At 34.2% G+C, this 21,523-nt stretch overlaps 2 protein-coding genes across 3 annotated transcripts in view; one reads left to right on the forward strand and one right to left on the reverse strand.

Annotated features, from left to right (window-relative positions):
- The window catches only part of BRINP3 (BMP/retinoic acid inducible neural specific 3), a 419,565-nt gene that overhangs the window by 141,306 nt on the left and 256,736 nt on the right, over positions 1-21,523 (forward strand). The window lies entirely within an intron of this gene.
- LOC133087709 (small ribosomal subunit protein eS27) lies at positions 20,287-20,681 on the reverse strand. The gene is made up of 2 exons (XM_061185296.1): positions 20,539-20,681; positions 20,287-20,481 (listed from the first exon to the last, which is right to left on the reverse strand). Exons 1-2 carry the CDS (start codon positions 20,651-20,653, stop codon positions 20,342-20,344), a joined length of 255 nt encoding a protein of 84 aa, XP_061041279.1. The 5' UTR covers positions 20,654-20,681; the 3' UTR covers positions 20,287-20,341.

Raw genomic sequence — 21,523 nt, forward strand, 5'->3', positions numbered from 1 at the left:
CCCTGTTCTTCAGTATTTTGACCCAAAGGATGGTAGGGTCATGTTGTCTAACTAAGAAGTCCCAATTAATCATGGAAAAACTAAGATAGTTCATTATTTTTCTAAACATTTATCTTTTATCTTAAAGGATAATTTGTTATAAACTCAACTTTAATTTGGCAATAAAGACATAAATACACAGGAATAGCACAAAGAGCAAGATTTCAACAATGATCTATGGGATTTCTATTATTTATTCTATTTTCTAAACATCTTTACTTTTTCAGTTATTAATTAATTTTCAGGGCATCTTCTAAGTGGTAGGCCCAGTGCCAGGTATCAGTATACAAAGAGAAATATAATACAGTGTTTATCAAAGATGTACTTAATTCTCTGGTAGGGGAAGGAGAGAAGTTTAAAAAAAAAAAAGAAAAAGCAATCTTGGGATAGGAATTATGACAGTGGAATGTACAGGATGATGTAGTATTAAAACCCATGATGAGGACAGTGGTGGGAAAAAGATGTGCCAGAGAAAGACAGAACCATGAAGAGAGGAAAAAAAGAGTAAGGGAATCTGTGGTGCTCCTTGCTTCAGGAAGAGGGTGTGAAGCCAGATGGATGGGTGTAGGTCTTAAAGGGTGGATTTAGATGGAGGTGTCATATTTGAGCCAGCCACAGGCAAGGAATGTCCTAAAGTTCTGATTGCAATTATCCAGCCAGAAAAAGTAAGGGCAAGAAGAGAGCCATAAAAAGAAAGCAAATTAATAATCATTTTATTATTATTATTATATGCTCACCAAAAGAATGTTCTATTTCTTCCTGTTAATAAGCTTTCACTCATTCAATGAGATAAATTAATTAAAACTGTTCACCTAATCAAATGAGTGAAAGATACAAGGAAACATAAGACTCTATGTCTGATGTAATCATTTTAGGGAAGAGAAACCAGTCAGAACGTGGTCCAGTTTCATAATTCAAGGGTCAATTTGGGTGAAGCATATCTGCAAAAGATTTAATCCTGATATATTCTTTATCTTTATTCTTTTACACAGGAGAATAAAGATGGAAGGAGGAGATTATAATAATTAAAATTATTTTCTCTACTCCCACATTTATCACAAGACACAAGGAGAATCTTCAGTCCATGGGTGCATTACCTTGAGAAGCAGGTTGGAAGATTGGGTTGCATGGATAGTTGGTGACAATATATAAGCACTTATTTTTTAAAAACCTTGATGGGATAAAAAAGACCTGAAATAGTAAATTGTTTTTTTCCAGCCTCATTCCTCTAAGCAAGTGAAGGGCAGATTGGAACAAATCAAAATATTGAGCTTAAGGTGAGGTCTTTATAGAAATGAAACAATCAAACCATGGAGTTAACATTCTCATTATGTATCCAAAAGTACTGAAAACATTAGATAAAGGTAAATAAAATTTGAATGGGAATGAGAGCTCAGCTAAAAATGAAGAAAGATTCTTAGGAAGAGATGCAGAGACAGGTATTCCTATATTGATTTTATCATCCAACAAGTCTAGCTTTAAGGTCCAACTTAAGAGAGTCAGTTTGAGTAAACCTCCCCTTGTCCAATTTTTTTCTACCAATATAAAGAAAGAAGAAAAGCGTATTTTCTTTGCTTTCTTTCTTTGAATAGTGTTTTCATTCATTGTGTCAAATATATATTGAGCATTTAAATGCTGGTCTTTGTGCTCGGGACTGATTATGCTTACACATGAACTCTGCCTTCAGTCTAGGAGGGAGACCAACATGTAACAGATAAACTATTTTATAACACAAGTAACATAAATAGAGATATCAATCAATCGTACCCAGAATGTAACAGGGCTGAATGATTCTGTCCACTGAAACTGGTATGGATTTTACTGAGAAGGAGAAGTAAAGGTCAAAATATTACAGGAAGAATGTGATTTAAACAGGCAAAGGTAAGGAAGAGGGCTGTCAGGCAGGGGAATGAGATGGGGAAAGGCATATGGATATATGAAGAAATATGCACTATATTTGGAAAACGACAATAGTTCAATGTGATTTTTTTTCAAAATGACTTTCTAAAGAACTGGGAAACTAATGAATGGCAGAGAAAGCACGATTGAAAATGCAAGATAAAGGGAGTCATTGATGGAACAAAGGACTTGAAGATGGGACAGGGAGTTAAAGTAGAAGGACTTCACTACCTTCCCTGAGGTAGGGGGGCAGAAGGGGCGCATGGGAGCTTTGGCAGACAACTCAAGAAATGGAGATAAGGAATATAAAGGATTTTCTCCCTAATGACCTCAATTTCTACTATAAAATTGGAGGCAAGACCGTTTATGGACAACATGGGAGCTCTGTGGAGGTTTGAGACAAGAGAGAAAAACTTGGAATAGCTGCCCCTGGAGATGTTTGACGCTGGGATAGGCTAATGCCAGCCTCGTCCATTTTTAAGCCTAAAACTTAGCAACAATTACTATGTGTCTTGCTTTTTCTAAAGATCCTTAGATAGGCTGCTGCTGAGAGCAACTGCCTTTTGAAAGGCAAGCTATTTTAGAGATACTGTAGCGTAATGAAAACCATTACAAAAATTAACAATTTTTCTATATTGACCCTTTTATTTGCTTATGTTGAATACAAAAGAATGCTAAATTAGTGAATTTAAAATGTATTTAGCACAAGCCCAGAAGTTCTTTCAGAACTTTTATTCAGGGTGAATATTATCATTGATGTTTTTGCCTAGAAATACAATTGTATTCAGATTTTAGAGGTCTCAAGGGTATCTGCAATTCTTAAGCTTTATAATGCTGAGTTTGTCAGGATCTATGAAAATGATCCATCTTAGGTGAGCGATTCAGTAAAATAGTTTATATTCACTATCTTTTATCTTCTGTACACAATCACACCTTATCCTCACGACTACTCTAAAATAATTCTTTCCAGGATCATCAGTGCTTATTCTTGTTCGATCTCAAACACTTTTTGTCATACAGTAACACCTGTAAGACATGTTAAGAGAAGGGCATCTGTAGCCAAACTTCCTGGGTTCAAATCTGACTCTGCTACATACTAATTAGTGTAAACTTGGGCAAGTCGCCTGACTTCTCAGGGTCTCCATTTTCTTATATCTAAAATGAAGTTAATGAATCTACCTAACAGAGTTGTAAGAATGTCTGGGTTGAGGTTCCATTAGCAATTGTCACAAACAAACTCCCAAGTTTCAGTGACTAAACCATTTTCGGCACTCACAGAACACTCCGATGTTCGTATTCCTGGTCTGCAGAGGTAAGAGTGCTGGGGCTTTTTTTCTTTTTTCTTTTTTTTTTCCTTTAGAGCATTTATTCTTACCTGAAATTATTTTGTTTAGGGACCTTGTCTATTTTTTTCTCACCTGTGCCCACACTGCTTAGAATATTTCCTGAAACTTAAATGTTCAAGAAAAGATTAAACTGACTGCGAATGTGAATATCCTTGGGGATTGGTCTGTTACATAGTTGCTCTAGTGATTTGTATGTTTTTGTTCTTTGCCTTGAGTTCCGGAGGATGGCTCAAGTTGGCTTTTCACTAATTCCTTTTTTCATCCTGTTGGTAGAAGTCATTCAGGGCCCCCTGTTGCTGGCAGCTCTACCATCTTCCACCGCATTGGTGTGCAGTTGCTGGTTGGGATGGATCATGGAGGACCTATCATGAGATGTTTTCATGCACCAAGCTTAGAAATGAGTTTCTTCATTTCCGTGTGCCTTCTTTTTGCTAGAACTCAATCATGTGGCTACTTCTATCAATATGGGAGACAATATGGGAGGCTAGAAAATGTGGTTTGGCTTTGTGTTGAGGAAGAACTGAGAGTGGCGATCAGCTAGCAATCTCTGTAAAATTCCACCCTTCTGGACATCAGATATCTATTCAACCTTCTTTTTTATATGTAGAATACACTTACACCCCAAGGAAGAAAGATCAAAGTTTTATCAAGTCATTGTACCCAAGATCTCTGGGTGTAGCAGAGTTCTTTCAACTAATGAACTAAAAAGACTTATTCTATGGACTGGAGACTGGACAACCATAATACAATCTCTCCGAAGAGAGAGATTCTCTCTTCTTCTCCGAAGAAGAATAGAAGACATACAGTAATTATTGACCAATAGATGGTATGCAACCCTGCTGGTAGACATGCTGAAGACTTCCTACCCTAGGAATACGTAGATTGATTAGACTTAGGCTCTGCTCTCTGTGAGAAAATTAGTGTCTGTGTTCTCTGTGGTCCTGAACTCTTCCTTCTTGAAGATTCTTCCTTACCCGTTGCTCTTCATGGCCATATCTGCAATGGGCATTAGGTGGAGTTTCCTCCTTGGGGCCACCACTGCTTCTGCAGCCCACTTGCCTATTCTAGGGTGGACACATAGAGCTGTTTTAAGGCTCAAACAGTTAAAAGTTTTCAAGGTTTAAACAGGTAAACGTTTTCTCATTGTTTCATTTGATCTGGGTTTTATGGTTTCTTTGTCAATATTGGGTCCATAAAACCCTAGTTAGTGTTCTTTGAATTTATTTGCTTCCAATGTTATGTAATCCCACTCAAAGTCTTTATGGAGTCATAGTTTTCAAGATCTCCTGTATTTATTTGGCTTCTTGCCCCATGCCTTTTTCTCTCTCAACTTAATAGAGCTTTCTTAAGGCTGCGTTTACTAAAATAAATAGGAAAAGCACATAGTGAATTGTGTTGGCGGTTTGGTTGGCCAGGAATGGATGTGGTAGACATCACTTTCGCTCCTATTCTAGTAGCTAGATCTCAATTACAGAGCCACATCCTCTGCAAAGGGGAAGGAAGCATGGTGCCCACCTGTGTGCTCAAGAAAAAAGGGAATGGTTTTGGTGATCAATTAATACTCACTGCTACAGTTGGAACAACATGTGAAACAAAGTGCTTAATTAACATTTCCAATGATTTTTCGGCTACTTTGTGTATATGACCACAGTTAATACTTACCTTCCAAAGTCTATATCATTTCTAGTTCTCTTCTGAACTCCCAGAACATTTCATGGCTTTCTGTTCTGTCCTTTTACTCTGTCCACAATTTAAATGATAATTTCTCTTAGTGTTTTGTTCTTAGTCATATTTTTCTTCTTAAACTTCTTTCTCTATAGGTGATCATATATTTAACATAGCTTTAACTATAGTTGTGTGTTGATGATTTTGGAGAGTGTAGATTAATCCCTGACCTAATCCCCTAATCGCTGAATTCCAGAACAAAATTTCAGATGATTTGGTAGGTACCTCCTCTGGGATGTCCCTACTACCTCAGGCTTAGTATTTGAGAAAATGAACACGCTGTATTCCAAAACTCACTCCTTATTGTGTATGTCCCTATATTAGCATCATCAGCCTTCTAATTTCTTAGAATAGCAACATCGGACTTTTCTCCTTCACCTTTCCCTTTCATACTTTTAGGTTATGGTGGCTAAGTCTTATAGATTCAAATATGTAATGATTCTCTTATTTCTTTATTTATTCCTTCTGTGACTTTATTTTACTTATTATTTTTTATTTGGTCTATTAAAATAAGCCCTAGCAAGTTTTCCATCCTATGATTTCTAGACTCTGCATTCATTCTTCATATGGTCATCATGGCCTAGTGTTGCCAGACATAAGCTGCTCATTACAGCTGTCCCTTGGTATCCACGGGGGACTGGTTCCAGGACCCCCTGTGGATACCAAAATCTGTGGATGCTCAAGTTCCTTATATAAAATGGCATAGTATTTGCATATAGCCTATGCACATCCTCTTGTATACTTTATATCATCTCTAGGTTACTTATAATACCTAATACAATGTGAATGTTTGTAAATACAATATAAATGCTCTGAAAATAGTTGCTGGGTGCAGAGCAAATTCAAGGTTTGCTTTTTGGATCTTTCTGGAATTTTTTTCAAAAAATTTAAATCTGTGGTTGATTGAATCCACCAATGCAGAACCCCTGGATACAGAGTGCCGACGGTTTATGTCCTCTGCTAGTCTCTCAGATGTTAGTGTGCTACGTTTCTCCTGAAAAAACTTCCCTTTAATCTGACCCCTACCTGGCATTTTCCCCATACCTTCTGGAACATCTGATTTCACAGTAAATAAACATCCCACATAGTAAGCTTCTTTACCTCGTAGTGGTATAATTGACACCTAGCTCTCCACTGAAGCTATTTTCCCTGCAGCCAAATCAAGGAGGAGAAGCTTATTCTCACTCACCCTTCCTTACCTTAAATTAACTTCCTTACACCACTACCGTATTATTACTCCCTGTCAGTATCTCTTCTGCCATTGAATAAAATCATCGGCTGTTTTAAAGCTTAAACTGTCAGACCATTTTCCCCCTTCCCTCTCCTCATCCTGTAAAATATTGATCGATAGGTCATTTCATGACATTTTCTGGAGACTGTATCTCCAGGCTCTATACACTCCTCTTTTTTTTTTTTTTTAACATCTTTATTGGAGTATAATTGCTTTACAATGGAGTGTTAGTTTCTGCTTAATAACAAAGTGTATACGCTCCTCTTAAACCAAGTCTTGACTAATATCTGGGGCTAATTTAAACATCCATTTGGGCCACACACACATCATATGCCAGTCTTTTAGTTCCTCTACATTTTCATGTTTAGCTCCTTTCACCTTCGGTTTACTTGGACAACTATTTTCTTGGTCACATTCTTAACTTTATCATGACCTAGAGATGTTTTACACTGGAAATATTAACTTTAGTCACCTAAAGTTATTATTTGTCAACATATCAATCTTGTATTAAGCCACACGCCCATGCTCTTCTCTACTAGAGATGATTTCTTCTGCCCTTTTACATTTCTCCTAAAGAAGCTTGACTCATCTTACTCTCTTACAGCTCAGACATCACTTTTTCTCAGGACCTTCCTTACAATCTTTCTGGCATTTTGCCTTAAGTTCAATTCTCCCTCTGGATTTTGCATGGTGGTGCTCCTTCAAATTTTATTATAATTATATGTGATTGTTTTAGCATGAGAATACCTATTGGTCTGGAGGCAGGGACCCTGTTTTTTATTTCATCACAGTCTTTAGCACCTTTCTGTCAACTTACCATTAATACTTGTCTTCCGTCTTGATTACCCTCTCCTTTAACTCTCATCTCCTACATCTTTAACACTTGTGCTATTTTCTTAAGTACAAACTTTCTGCTACTTCCCTGCTTATGAATTTTAAATGATTCATCATAGAGATGCCATGATTCTTACTAGTACATTGAAGGCCTCAGTGTAGGAATCTGTATTAATTTTCTATTGCTGCTATAACAAATTACCACAAACTTGATAGCTTACCACAACACAAATTTATTATCTTTTAGTTCTGGGGGCCAGAAGTTCAACATGGGTCTCATACTAAAAAGAAAATGTCAGTAGTGCTGTACTTATTTTAAAGGCTCTAGAACCAAATGAATGCTTTTGCCTTTTTTTCTTTCTAGAGGTCACCAGCATCACTTGGTCTATGACCATGTCAAGCCAGCATGGTCAAGCCAAGTCTTTCTTATGCTGCCATCTCTGATTCTCTCTTTTGATTCTCTCATCCATTTTTTAACAATCCCTTTGTTTACATTGTGCCCACCTGGTTAATCCAGGATAATCTCCCTATTTTAAAGTTAGCCGATTAGCAAACTTCTTTCTCCTTTGTCACATACCTAAGATATTCACAGGTTCCTTGGAGTAGAATGTGGACATTTGGAAGTGGGGGCATTATTCTGCCTACCGCAGAATTTTTTTTTTTTTTTTTAATTAAAAAAGACATTTATTTTCTTTTGGATATGTTTCATTGTTCATGGTAATCAGAGCCTCTATATATTAGGTACTTAACAAATACTTGCAGAATAATTATCTGAAAATTTAAAATGTCATTGTGTCTTTTTTTATTCCATTCCTTTCCTGTGAACTCCAAACCAGTTTTAGGTTTTTTTTTTTTGAACTTTTGAATTTTATTTTATTTATTTTTTATATAGCAGGTTCTTATTAGTTATCTATTTTATACTTATTAGTGTATATATGTCAATCCCAATCTCCAAATTCATCCTGCCTACCCCAGAATTTGTTTCTCCAGGAAACCTTCCCTTATTCCCCTGTCTAGATGATTATTCCTCATTTGTGTTCCTGAAGTTCTACTTCTAAAATTTAAATATCACTTATTATACTATAGGTCACAACCTAAATATTTTTGTCTCTACTGCTAGGTTGTAAACTGCATGATGGCAGGGGCTGTGTCTGTATTAATCACTATTATAATACTCATACACACAGTAGTTCCTCCAGAAATAAACCAAATGAATGAATGAGTACATTGTGCAGAAAGCTTAGATTTGAAGTTAGAGGACTAGGTTCAGTCTTGGCTCTACCACTTACAAGCTAATGACATGGAAATCATTTAATGTGTCAAGTCTCCCATTTCTTTATCTGCAAATTACACAAAATATTATGTGTCCTACTTTTGAAAGTTATCAAATTAATAATATGAACTAAAACACATAACGTGTGTTGTTAATTGATAAGCCTATTAATATATTTATAAAGTGATATGTTATTAAAACATAAATTGAATCTTTTTACTTCCTTTCTCAAAGACCTAGCCATGAGAATTAGTCCAGAAATAAATTTTCAAATTCGATGGATTTTATTAAGATCCTCCATTATCTGGCCTAAATTTATTTTTCTAAAACTGTGTCAAATAATATCCCATAGTCATATCTCTTTTTTCCAGTCAGTTTTTATTATACTCTATTCCTAAGTCATATCATATTTGATCATTCTCTGTAAAATGACCTATTATTAGTTTCATTGTAAAATGTATTTTCCAAGAATACTCATGGCAACTGCCCACTCTATTCTCTAACTATAACAACAGCATTGGTGGTAGTGGTAACATTTACATTATTTCAAATATTACATGAGCTTTGTATCCATTAACTTCCTCGATCATCACTATACTTTTCTGAGTTTTATTCCCATTAAACAAGGGAGAAAAACTGATGAAATGATATTTCCAGTGTCTATACTGTTCCCTCCTTCCCAGAATAAATCTTTTCTCATTTTTTCATTTATTGAAATATTAATAATCCTTTAATACCTTCAAGTGTAACTTACTTTCTTATGATTTAATTTCCTTGGTTACCATTAATTATACCTTTCTCTCCATTTCCACAGCATATTATTTGTGTGTGCATTTCTCAGATATTTTATTCTCCATTAAAAAGTATATTTTTGGGGCTTCCTTGGTGGCGCAGTGGTTGAGAATCTGCCTGCCAATGCAGGGGACACGGGTTCGAGCCCTGGTCTGGGAAGATCCCACATGCCGCGGAGCAACTGGGGCCGTGAGCCACAACTACTGAGCCTGCGCGTCTGGAGCCTGTGCTCCGCAACAGGAGAGGCCGCGATAGTGAGAGGCCCGCGCACCGCGATGAAGAGTGGCCCCCGCTTGCTGCAACTAGAGAAAGCCCTCGCACAGAAACGAAGACCCAACACAGCCAAAAAATAAATAAATAAATAAATTAGGAAAAAAAAAAAAAACTTCTCCCTATTTTATTAAAAAAAAAAAAAGTAGATTTTTGATGCAGTTTGACCCCGGATGGAGGATCAAAGTTTTAAAATATTCTTTTTAAATATCAAAATGTCTAGCCCAGTCTCTATATATACAAGTCACCCATTATAGGTTGAAAATAAATCAGATCATTTAGCAAAAAAAAAAAACAAGGTCCATAAGTGCACTAGGTGGCTCTTAAAGTCTCTTCCAGCTGTATTTTATTTTATAAAATCACATCTGACAGAAGAAAGTTCAGCCCAGACATTCAAGTACTTAGCCACTGTTTTTCTGAATTTGATAACATGACTTGAAAAGTGTTTTAATATTTAGTTCACAAAGTATCTGCATAATAGAGGCATAAAACTCAAACAGTAAGAGGCCGTCAAGGTCAGATGAATCTGAACTAGAATTCCACTTTTCTTAGTGTGTATCTGTACAAGTTACTTACGTCCTTAAACCTCAGTTTTCTAATTCGTTGTGTAGGGAGAGTCCAAGTAGCTACCTCAAGGGTTGTTATGAGGATTAAATAAGATACAACTTAGAAAGCACTTATCAAAATGCCTGGAGCATATTTTTAATGATGTTATTATATGAATGAAAATGTTGCACAAGTAAAAATGGGTAGATATACTTTACATTATATGTATTTACTGTTCCAATATAGATCACATAGTTTGTAGAGTTCTCCTTTGTAGTTTTCTCTGTTTAGATAGCCTTCCCTACTTAACAAAATGTGTTCAGTTCCCATTATGGTTTTGGTGCATATTATTTTACCACTTTTGTCCCTTTCATTTTGCCCTCCTCACCTCTCCCCACCCTGACTTCTGCTTTTTTTCATGCTCCTGCTTCATATATGCTACCTATTTCTTCTACTTTCATTTTACTTATTGGCTTGATATAAATGCATCATAATAAGACACTACCAAATTTTGTTGGACTGATTTACTAAGCATAGTACCAACTTCTCTTGAGGTAGTCTCAAAAAACCCTGGAAGTACTAATCCCCTGTACTTCATTAACTAGACAACCAATTTTTCCCATTATATTTAATTATACTCAAATAGGTACAGCCAATTATACTTTTAATTCTTTTCTATTTTCAATTTATTGTAAATCTTTTGTAATCTGTGGTCCCCATCTTAACATGACAATATATATGTTAAAAGCTATTTTTAAATTAAAAATCATTATGCAATGTAAAGTTTGTAATTGATCACAGTATTAGTTATTGCAAGAATATATTGGTGAATTTGAAATGAATGTTTTAAACTCAAATTGAATAGAATGACAATTTTGCTTAAGCAATAAGCCACATATTCCCAGAATAGGTTATTATATCCACAAGTTGGCAAAGATTTCCAATTAAATGTTAGAGACCATGAAAGAAATAGCCCTTCACATATGATGTGACATTTCCCCCAAATATCACCCATATCCTTAGCTATCTGTTATTATCTGATGATACAAAATGAGATTTAATTTAAGATTTGGGGTCAGTATTTTAGAGCTTTAATTTAAAAATTTTATCTTACTCTGCTTTCAAAACCTTTGTACCTCTCACATTTGTAATCTCTCAGTAACTTTGGGAAGAATCTTTTCAGAAGAAAACCTGAGAATATTGAAAATACTCCTTAAGGTCTATTTCATTTCCTATTTAGAGACACAGAGACAACTTAGATATAACCAGATCTACAACTAAGGTATTTTGAACTTAGGAAAAGCTGCTTTATATATTTCAACACTCTAGGGTAGGGTAGATAAATTTAGAAGATCACTGAGATGCATAACTTTTTTTTCAAATGCCTCTGGGGAGCATATAAATGTATTGTTAGAAATTCTCTATTTTGACTTGCCTCCATGCTTTGATACCATTCCAAGATTTATTTAGTTCTTTGAAATGCATGTATATTCCCTTTTATAATGTCTCTAATTTATAGCTCATTTTCAACTATGTAGGAACTCTTCGGACTGTTATTATGTTCAGCTTTTCAAGAACACAATTTATAAATGACCATCATTTTCTATTAAGTCTTGACAGTATTTCAAATGTGGTTAGTTACTTAAACATAAAAAAGCTTCTATTATTAAGTGTTTTCATCTACAAGGTGACCTTAGAAATAGTTATCGTGACTGGAGTTTTCTGGACAGTCTTGATTTTAAATATTCTGTGCAATTAAAAGACCATATGCTTTGAATTTATATTCAGAAAATGTGATCAACATGCTTCCAGGCATGTGAGTGTTCATTCTACTGGCACCATCCTTATAAGTTTTGATGTTTCAGTCTTTATAAACTCTTTTTGATCTGTGGCAATAGACTTTACATTTGTTTTATCCCTCTATTCTCTTTAGTTCCAATTTCTCTCTCTCTCTCATCTATTCAGTGTCACCAGTTTTTTTGTATTTTTATTTTACCTAAAAGATCAAATAAACTTCTTTTTATACAAGGAAAGCTTTTTGATCCTTTTTTAAAAAATAAAACTATGATGATTTAAGCTTTCTCACAGAATAAAGCAATCTTTATTCTATATATACTCAAGATAACAGTAAAATTAATAGTGACATTTGGTTAATACTGTTTTCCAGATTCTGTGATTAACTCATTAACATTCCTCTTTGAATCCTCAAAACAAGCATCATTATTAGTTCTATTTTATTCCTATTCTTTTTGGTTTCAAACCTCAAACTCTTAATCATTATACTCTGTTGCCAACCACCATGTTTGTGTGTGTGGTTTTTTCCCAAATTTTATTATTTACCTCCTTACAGTCTATCTTTCAGTAACCTGGGATTAATCTCCGTTCCATCAACATTCAGTGCACTTTTTATTATCTATGCCTGTGCATATAGTCTTTCCTTTAACCTTGAATGCTTTACTCACATTTCTCGTATATGAACATTCTTGTCAGTTTTCAAGGCAAAGTTTAAATCCTGTGTCTTTTATGAAGCCTTCCTTGATAATCAAGATTAAAATAAATGGCCTACCTTTTCAAACCACAAAAATGGATGATACTAAATACTAACATGTGAGACTTTGGGCTTACTGTTTTAGTTCCCTGGCACTCTTACTAAACTCCTGACTCCTAGAATCAAGGAGAAGATACAGGATAACAGAAAATGCTTGGGTTTGGAAATGAAAGATACAAGGGTTTTAGACCAGGCTCTGGCATGAAGAACTGATTTACCAAGTGGCTAAGAAGATGTGAGGGAAATGGAGAGTCCTTAGTTCTTTCCTTAAACTATGGAATCCAGCCCATGGTTAAGGAATTACTTACATTAGCAGGTATTCATTCAATGTTTATTGACTTGAATTATGCCCTTTGCGTTGAAAATTAAATAGCCATTTTGTAATGCATCATGGGCTAATCAGTTAATTTAATTTATTCTCACCTTGTGTATTTTGAATGACCTGGAGAGGGAAAAGTATAGGATAAGTAATGTAGATGATGGTTGAGGATGAGCAGTAAGAAGCCTTGGGTTAGAAGGTGGAGGCTTCAGGTATTTTCAAAGAGGGCTGTTCTGTGATTATATAATTAATGAGGTAGAGAAACTGGGGGAGGGGAAGAAGGCTGAGGAAACAGTAACAAAGGGAAAACGTTATGAGGATTCAATATGAGAAACTCATGATATAGATTTTAAATGGCCATAATGATGATGGTCTTAGCTTTTAGCGGTGCTCCTTTAGTAAATAATTAAATGCCAGACATTGTGCTAGGCATTTTACATATCCTATCGTATTTCTTCCAAAATTTTTTTGGTTGATAAAACATGTCAGAATGGTATTGAAATTATTGTAAGCATATATAAAAATATATTAGTATTGAAAACACTACAAAAATGTATTTTCATTTCATCGTAGTGGACTAGCACTTGAATCACTATCTGAATGACAAGCTAATGGGCTCAGAAAGCCTATATGCTTTTATAAATGTGAGTATGAACTGTCAGAGTTTTTCTTGGTAAACCAAAAGTCAAGAGACAGTAAAAAATTCCCATACAATCAACTGTAAATTCTTCGGGTTCAATATATCATCTTCTTCCTTATTAACCCTTCCTATTGTGGGCTTTTTGCTTTGTGTTATTTTAAATAGTAGTCACTTAGAACAACAGTTTTCTTAAGAAAACAAAAAAAGTGAGCACCAATATTCTAAAAACTAAAAGTAACAAAGAGGAGAGAATATACAGACAAGTAGAGATTGGCTCCATTGCCCACTCCATGTCTTACAGCTGCAGTCCCTGAAGAGAGGTCTGTAAAACTGGGCAAAATTTCTAAACTACTACACTAGAAGATTAAAATAAAATGCATGAGATTAATTTCAGGAGTATATTTCATTTTTATTCTGAAGACTAATTTTGAGATTTAAAGTTTATTTTCATAAGGATTAAGTAACAATAATATTTTCAGATTAGCAAATTATAAATTAGAGAGAGTAAAATATCCTATAATAGGTATAGTTATTTTTTAAGGAACATGGGGTAGCTCCCTTTATAGAAGCAATCTAGAAATTGCTAAGGGACTGGAAAATAAAAGTGATTTCCTTTCAAATAATTCTTTGGCAACAAGATCCCATTTAAAAAATTTCCTATCTCATATATACAATCCTATGGTACAATATAGAGTAAAACACAGGATAAAATTTGTAAAATAAAAATCTTAAACAATGAATTTAATGCCAGTCATACCATTCATTTGAACCTTTCTCCTCAAATTATTTTTTGTTGTAACTATACGAAATATATATTCCACATCTCTGAAAATATGTGTCTGGATCATACTTTTTAAAAAGAAATTTATTTTTTTCTAAATAGTTGCCAAATACACATGACATAAAATTTACCATCTTGACCATTTTTTTTTTTTTTTCATCTTGACCATTTTTAAGTGTGCAGTTCAGTGGTATTAAATATGTTCATATTGTTGTGCAACCATCACCACCATCCAGCTCTAGAAATCTTTTCACCTTGTGAAAACTGGAACTCTGTACCCATTAAATAATAACTCTCCATTGCTCTTTCCCCAGCCCTGGCAAACACCTTTCTACTTTCTATGACTATTCTACCTAGCTCAAATAAGTAGAATCATACAGTATTTGTCTTTTGTGACTGGCTTATTTGATATAGCAGAATGTCATGGTTCACCCATGTTGTAGAATGTATTAAGGCTGAATAATACTCCATTGCATGTTTATACCACATTATCCACTCATCTGTCTATGGGCATTTGGGTTGCTTCTACCTTTTAGCTATTGCTGCTGTGAACCTGAGTATACAAATATTTCTTTGAGATCCAGCTTTCAACTTTGGGGGTGGTGTATATCCAGAAGTAAAATAGCTGCATCACATGGTAATTCTATTTTTAATTTTTAAAGGTACCGCTTTATTGTTTTCCACAGTGGCTGCTGGCTGCACATTCCCACCAACGGTGCACAAAGGTCGAAAGTTCTGTTTTTTCACATCCTTGCCAACACCATTACTTATTTCCTTCCTTCCTTCCTTCCTTCCTTCCTTCCTTTCCTTCCTTCCTTCCCTCCTTCCTGTCTTCTCTCTTTCATAGTAGCCATCTTAATAGGTATGAGGTGATATCTCATTGTGGTTTTGATTTTCATTTCCCTAGTGATTAGTGATGTCAAGCATCTTTTCATATGCTCCTTGGCCATGTGTATATCTTCTTAGGAGAAATGTCTATTTAAGTCCCTTGCCCATTTTATAACTTGGTTGTTGGTTCTTTTTGTTTTTGTTGAGCTAAAGGAGTTCTTTACGTATGCTGGATATTAACCCCTTACAAGTTACATGATTTAAAAATATTATCTCCCATTCTGTAGGGTGCCTTTTCACTTTGTTGATTGTATCCTTTGAAGAAAAACGTTTTAATTTTCATGTAGTCCAATTTATCTATTGGACTATCTATCTATCTATCATCTATCTATCTATCATCTATCTATCTATCTATCATTGCCTATGTCAGCGATACAACTTTTGTCTTTTATTGATTCTCCATGTTGTATTTTTCTGTTACTTTGTTCTCTGTTTTTTTCTCCTTTCTTCTTCTTGCTGTGATTTTTTATTCCTGTTACAGGTGTACATCTAACTACTTTTCAGTATTTCGGGGGTTTCTAATGTAAGCATTTGAGATTATAAATGTCATGCTTAGAACTACTTTAGCTGTGTCCAATAGTTGTTGACTTATAGCATTGTTCAGTTTTAAACTGTTTCTTATTTCTGTGTTTTTGCTTTTTCAGATTTTTGCTTCTGAAGAATTCTAATTTTATTCTCAGTTCAACAATTTTAAAAGACCCAGTCTAGCATATTTAATTACTTTCATGGTAGAGGCAGTCTACCATTTTGCTGTAAATGGAAACTTTGTTCATTATTTTTAATTGTCTTTTTGTTACTATTTCAAAGCACATATGTAAGGCAAAGGAAAAAAGGAAACTGTTTCTAAATACAGAAACCTTTTTGTTTTTTTGTGTGTTTTTGGTAGACATGAGCCTTGCTTAGCATTATTGATGACTAAAATCTACCCTTGAAAATATTTTAATTACAAAGAGAGAAATTAGACTTTGAATTTCAGGAGTAAATACCATCATACTATGGTAATAACTAGTTTAAATTAATATATGATATTTCTCTTTGTCCACTAACATAGTAAGTGAATCTTTGTGTAATGCTATTTAAATGTACAGAGGGAGATGGGAGCATAACATACTCACTTTGGGACAGCCCAGACTTCTCTGAAATTTGACTAATAATATTATTCTCATTTTTAGGAACGATTTAAAGGTGTGTTTAATATGAGGTTCAGTTCATCACAGTGCATTCAATTTATAAAAAAACTAAAAATGTTTTAGTACCAATTATGTTTTAATTTTTAATTCATGTTCTTAACTATTACTACTTGACCTTAGCAATGCCATTTAACCAAGCCTAATTAGGACTTGGTTTCCAACTCTGTAAAGTGACAAATGCATTAAACAAGACACAGAGTATTTTGCACTCTGTGCTCCTCAGTACCATACAATTTTCATTGTTTGGGAAATTAGTACAGCCAATTGTAATTTTTATTGTTAAGCAAGGCTATAAAATTTGAACAATATAAAGATCAAGGTAATATTATCTGAGTACTTTTTATTTAGATAGCCTAATAATATTTTATGAATTTTACACATAGAAATTATCCCATCTACCTTTGAGATACAATATTTATGTAAACCATTTTTCCTGACCTGGTCTCTTTACCTCATTCTTGTGTCTACTGTAACTATTGTACAAGGAATCTTGATTATCTGTGCTAAGTGATCTCTAGCACGGAAAATAAACAACTGATTTACCCAGTTGGACTACAGAGATGAGATGTTTGTTATATTGCAAATTGATCAACTAAATCCAGGTCATAGCCTTTTTCTCTAAAATAGTGCACGCTCCTCCATTGCCAGTGTTGGCTTTAATCCGAAAAGAATTCTATCATCCTGAAGAGGTAATTTATGTTTTTCGCTAGGTCATATTGCAAATAGATAATAAAAACATATCTTTCTGTTTCCTTTCAAACTCTTCCTTTTCTTTGCATTCCTGTCATTATGATTCTTGGCCTCACTTTTCTCACAACCAGAATGTTTCAGTGGCCTCCAAAATGTCTTATTTAAATTTAGATATCCCTTGGACTTGGAGGGCATTATGCTAAGTGAAGTAAGTCAGACATAGAAAGACAAAAACTGTATGATATCACTTATATGTGGAATCTAAAAAATATAACAAACTGATGAATATAACAAAAAAAGAAGCAGACTCTGAGATACAGAGAACAAACTAGTAGTTACCAGCGGGGCGGGGAGGGGCAATAAAGGGGTGGGGAGGATGAGAGGCATAAACTTATTGGGTGTAAGATAGGCTTAAGGATGCATTGTACAACACAGGGAATATAGCCAATATTTTGTAGTAACTGTAAATAGAAAGTAACCTTTGAAATTATATAAAAATTTAAAAAATTAAAAAAGAAATAAGACATAATGATAATGTAAAAACACTACTAACAACAAAAAATTCAGATACCCTTTTCTAGCCTGAGGGTCACCACAACACCCTTCTCTTCACTTGCCTTTTGATTATGTCACCCTCCTGCTCAGATGATCAATAGCATTTGTGGGTCACAAAATATTTCTATTGGGCAGTACTGACTTAAACACTGTTTCAGGTAGGTCAAGTACTTTAACTTAACTACGCCTTATTTTCATCATCTATAAATAATGAAAACTGAAAATAAATACATATGCCTTATAGGGTTATTGTGAGTCTTCAGTGAGAAAACATAAAGTTATCTATATCTTTGATTGTAATTATCATTGTTTTCACAGAGTATTAGTTGAATATTGCCAAAAAAACAAAAAACAGAAAAGCACAAGTGAACAAGCAACATTTTGTTGTTAAAGTATATACATATGATATGATGGTACAATATAAAATAATTTTCAGTATATAAGTCCTTGTAAAATAATATGAAACACATGCTAGCTATCAACAGATGTGCTTAATCTTGAAAAGTTTAGTCATTTAAATTTTCTTCTACAGAATTGTATAAATTTAAAGCAGGAAATCAGAAATATGAAAAAAGGACAAGGATTTTTTTAAGTGCATGTGCTTGATTTTATAGCATAGAAAATTAAGAATCTGAGTGATAACGTGATTTACTCAATGTCATAAAACAAACAATGTAGTGCAAAAATGTATGAATATAGAATTCTTCCTCTGTGCAGGTTTCCATTTCTTAAATTTTTTTCTTCATCAATTTATTCAATACAGAGTTTACTTCTCCATTAGATGACTACTTGTTACCTTTTATGTGAATGGTTACTTGTGTTACTAACTTGTGGGAAAAAATAAATTACCTGTGATTTTCTTTTGATTGTTAATTTTTTTTTTTTTATATTATAGAGTCAGTTGCTTTTAAAAATACCTAGGGGGGAAGAGAAGACACTTATTGTGACTAAGTCTGTAATTAGGAGAACTGAGTCATCTCCCACTGACGGAGCAGATCACTGGCAATTTTCCAATTTGCCAGATTTTCACATATATCACATGAATAATTGAATAATGAGAATCAGCCAAATCCAGGAGAGTTAATTTTAGTTGGGTGAATTCAATGCCATCTGGACTTCTGGCTTTACTAACTTTTAATTGACCTAGTTCTTTCAGGAGAGTCGTAATACCTAATTTATAAAATAGTTATTCAAGCTCAGCCCAGAATGAGGAAGGTCACTTGTTCAAATACTTAATTGCAATTTTATTCTAATCTTTATAAGTGAAATAAGTGTCTGATTTTTGGCATTAAAAATTCATTTCCTTTCATTGTCAGCTTAATAATTATATAACAATTTAGCCTGATGTCTGCATATTTAACTTGTATTTTCTTACCAGCTCCCTTTTCAGCCTTTATTTACTATTATTTTTGTGTTACCTAGTTGCTGTCTTTGATTAGAATATATCAGCTTTACCAAAAACATGGTCACCTTCAACCTCACAGTCACCTTAGCCACCTGAATTCTTTCCTTCCTAAGAAACATTTTCATTAAATTATCATCAGAAGAGTCATCACACAATTTAACTTAGGTTTCAATGGACCTCAAAATATTAATTTTTCTACAAAACTCAATTTTAATTATTCTCTGGGGATCCTCTTGGCATGATCTTCCTGTTAAAGTTAACAAAAACTTAATTTCCATCTGCTGCTAATGCTTAAACTTCATAAATTAAAATATGTTATCTAATATTAGCATTATCATTAAGTCCTCGCCCAGTACAAAAAATAAAAAATGCCTTGGAATCCCCCCACCCCATTTTGATGTAATAAGACAGTTATTTTAGATGTTAAAATTAAATTTATATTTCTCTGAAGTTTGTCCACTGAAGAAAAAACACTATTAAAAGTCTACACATTTAAAAAATATTTTATGGTCATCAATTTTTCTTTCTAATAAGCACTTAAAATAATATTCAGCAGATAGAAGCTGAATGTTTTCTGCATTCTAAAATCATATTTGCATTATATTTGAGTATGTACAGCATTTAACTATTAAAAATATTCTTATTTAGAGGAACTCTGTAGTCCTGAGATTCTTGCCTATTTTTCACATTTATGGCCTGAGTAACCAACAAGAGGAATTCTGTCTCTGGGAGGCATGGGGAATAATTAAAGTGTGAGAAGTTAGTAACTAAGGCATATATTATATGTTATTACTAAGTCACATATTAGACAATTTTTTTTGTTGTTCTTGTTCTTGCTATTGTAACTAGTATTAGATTCTTTTTGTTATTGACTTTATTATTTTTATTCAGTGTGAGATTTTTTTTTCTTACGGAGTGTGTTTGATAATTGTTACAACTTTCTATTATAAAAAAACAAAACTTGAGCCTATCAAATTTGGCACCAAAAACACGTTCAACATAGGAATCTAGGGAAATATACAAACCATTCCTATACATACATAGAGAAATGTGGTTTTACATCAATATTATACATAATTAAATTATACATTTTATTGGAAAATGCTTGGTTTTGTGCTCCCATTTTACTTATTATTTATTTTTTATTTAAGTATAGTTGACTTACAATGTTAATTTCTGGTGTACAGCAAAGTGATTCAGATATATACACATATTCTTGTTCATATCCTTTTCCATTATGGTTTATTACAAAGCATTGAATATAGTTCCCTGTGCTATACAGTAGGTGCTTGTTCTTTTTTTTTTTTTTTTAACGTATCCAAAATGTGTTTATTGGGATGGTTTCCCATTCATCTTGATTCCAGGGGCTTTTAGTGCTGCTTCCGTCTGAAGGAGCACCCTTCTGTAAGCCTTGCTTTTCCTCCTGTAGGCTGGCAGAGGACGGTAGAGCAGCCAACACACAAAACTACTGTTTGTGCATGGCTAAAGACGGTGGTGATTTTATAGCATCCTTTGTCCAATTCTTGGGGTCCAGTGCTTTCCCCACTACTGCAAGTAATCTCCTCACCTGGGCATTTCACATCCATGAAATAGGAATTGGGGCTCTGCACCAGGCGCTTCTTCTTGTGTTTCCTCTTCTCCTCTTCTGGAGAGGGATGAAGGAGATCCTTTGCGAGAGGCATGTTCTCGTGGGGAGGTCGTCACCGTCGGAAAGGCGGTGCTTGTTCTTTATCTATTTTATATATAGTAGCTTGTATCTGCTGATCCCAAACTTCTAATTTATCCCCTCCTCACCCCCCTTTCCCCTTTGGTAACCATAACTTTGTTTTCTATGTCTATGAGTCTGTTTCTGTTTTGTAAATAAGTTCATTTGTGTCATATTTTAGATTCCACATATAAGTGATGTCGTATGGTATTTGTCTTTTTCTTTCTGACTTACTTCACTTAGTATGATAATCTCTAGGTCCATCCCTGTTGCTGCAAATGGAATTATTTCATTCTTTTTAATGGCTGAGTAATATTCCATTGTATATATGTACCACATCTTCTTTATCCATTCTTCTGACAATGGACATTTAGATTGCTTCCATGTCTTGGCTATTGTAAATAGTGCTGCAATGAACATTGCAGTGCATGTATCCTTTTGAACCATGTTTTTCTCCAGATATAGGCCCAGGAGTGGGATTGCTGGATCATACGGTAGCTCTATTTTTAGTTTTTTGAGGAACCTCCATACTGTTTTCCATAGTGGCTGCACCAATTTACATTCCCACCAACAGTGTAGGAGGGTTCCTTTTTCTCCACACCCTCTCCAACATTTATTATTTGTAGACTTTTTAATAATGGCCATTCTGACCAGTGTGAGGTGATGCCTCATTGTAGTTTTGATTTGCGTTTATCTAATAATTAGCGATGTTGAACATCTTTTCGTGTGCCTATTGGCCATTTGTATGTCTTCCCTGGATAAATGTCTATTTAGGTCTTCTGCCCATTTTTTGATCAAGTTGTTCGGTTTTTTGTTATTGAGTTGTATGAGCTGTTTGTATAGTTTG

Source organism: Eubalaena glacialis, chromosome 3, assembly GCF_028564815.1.
Source record: "Eubalaena glacialis isolate mEubGla1 chromosome 3, mEubGla1.1.hap2.+ XY, whole genome shotgun sequence".
NCBI lineage: Eukaryota > Metazoa > Chordata > Mammalia > Artiodactyla > Balaenidae > Eubalaena > Eubalaena glacialis.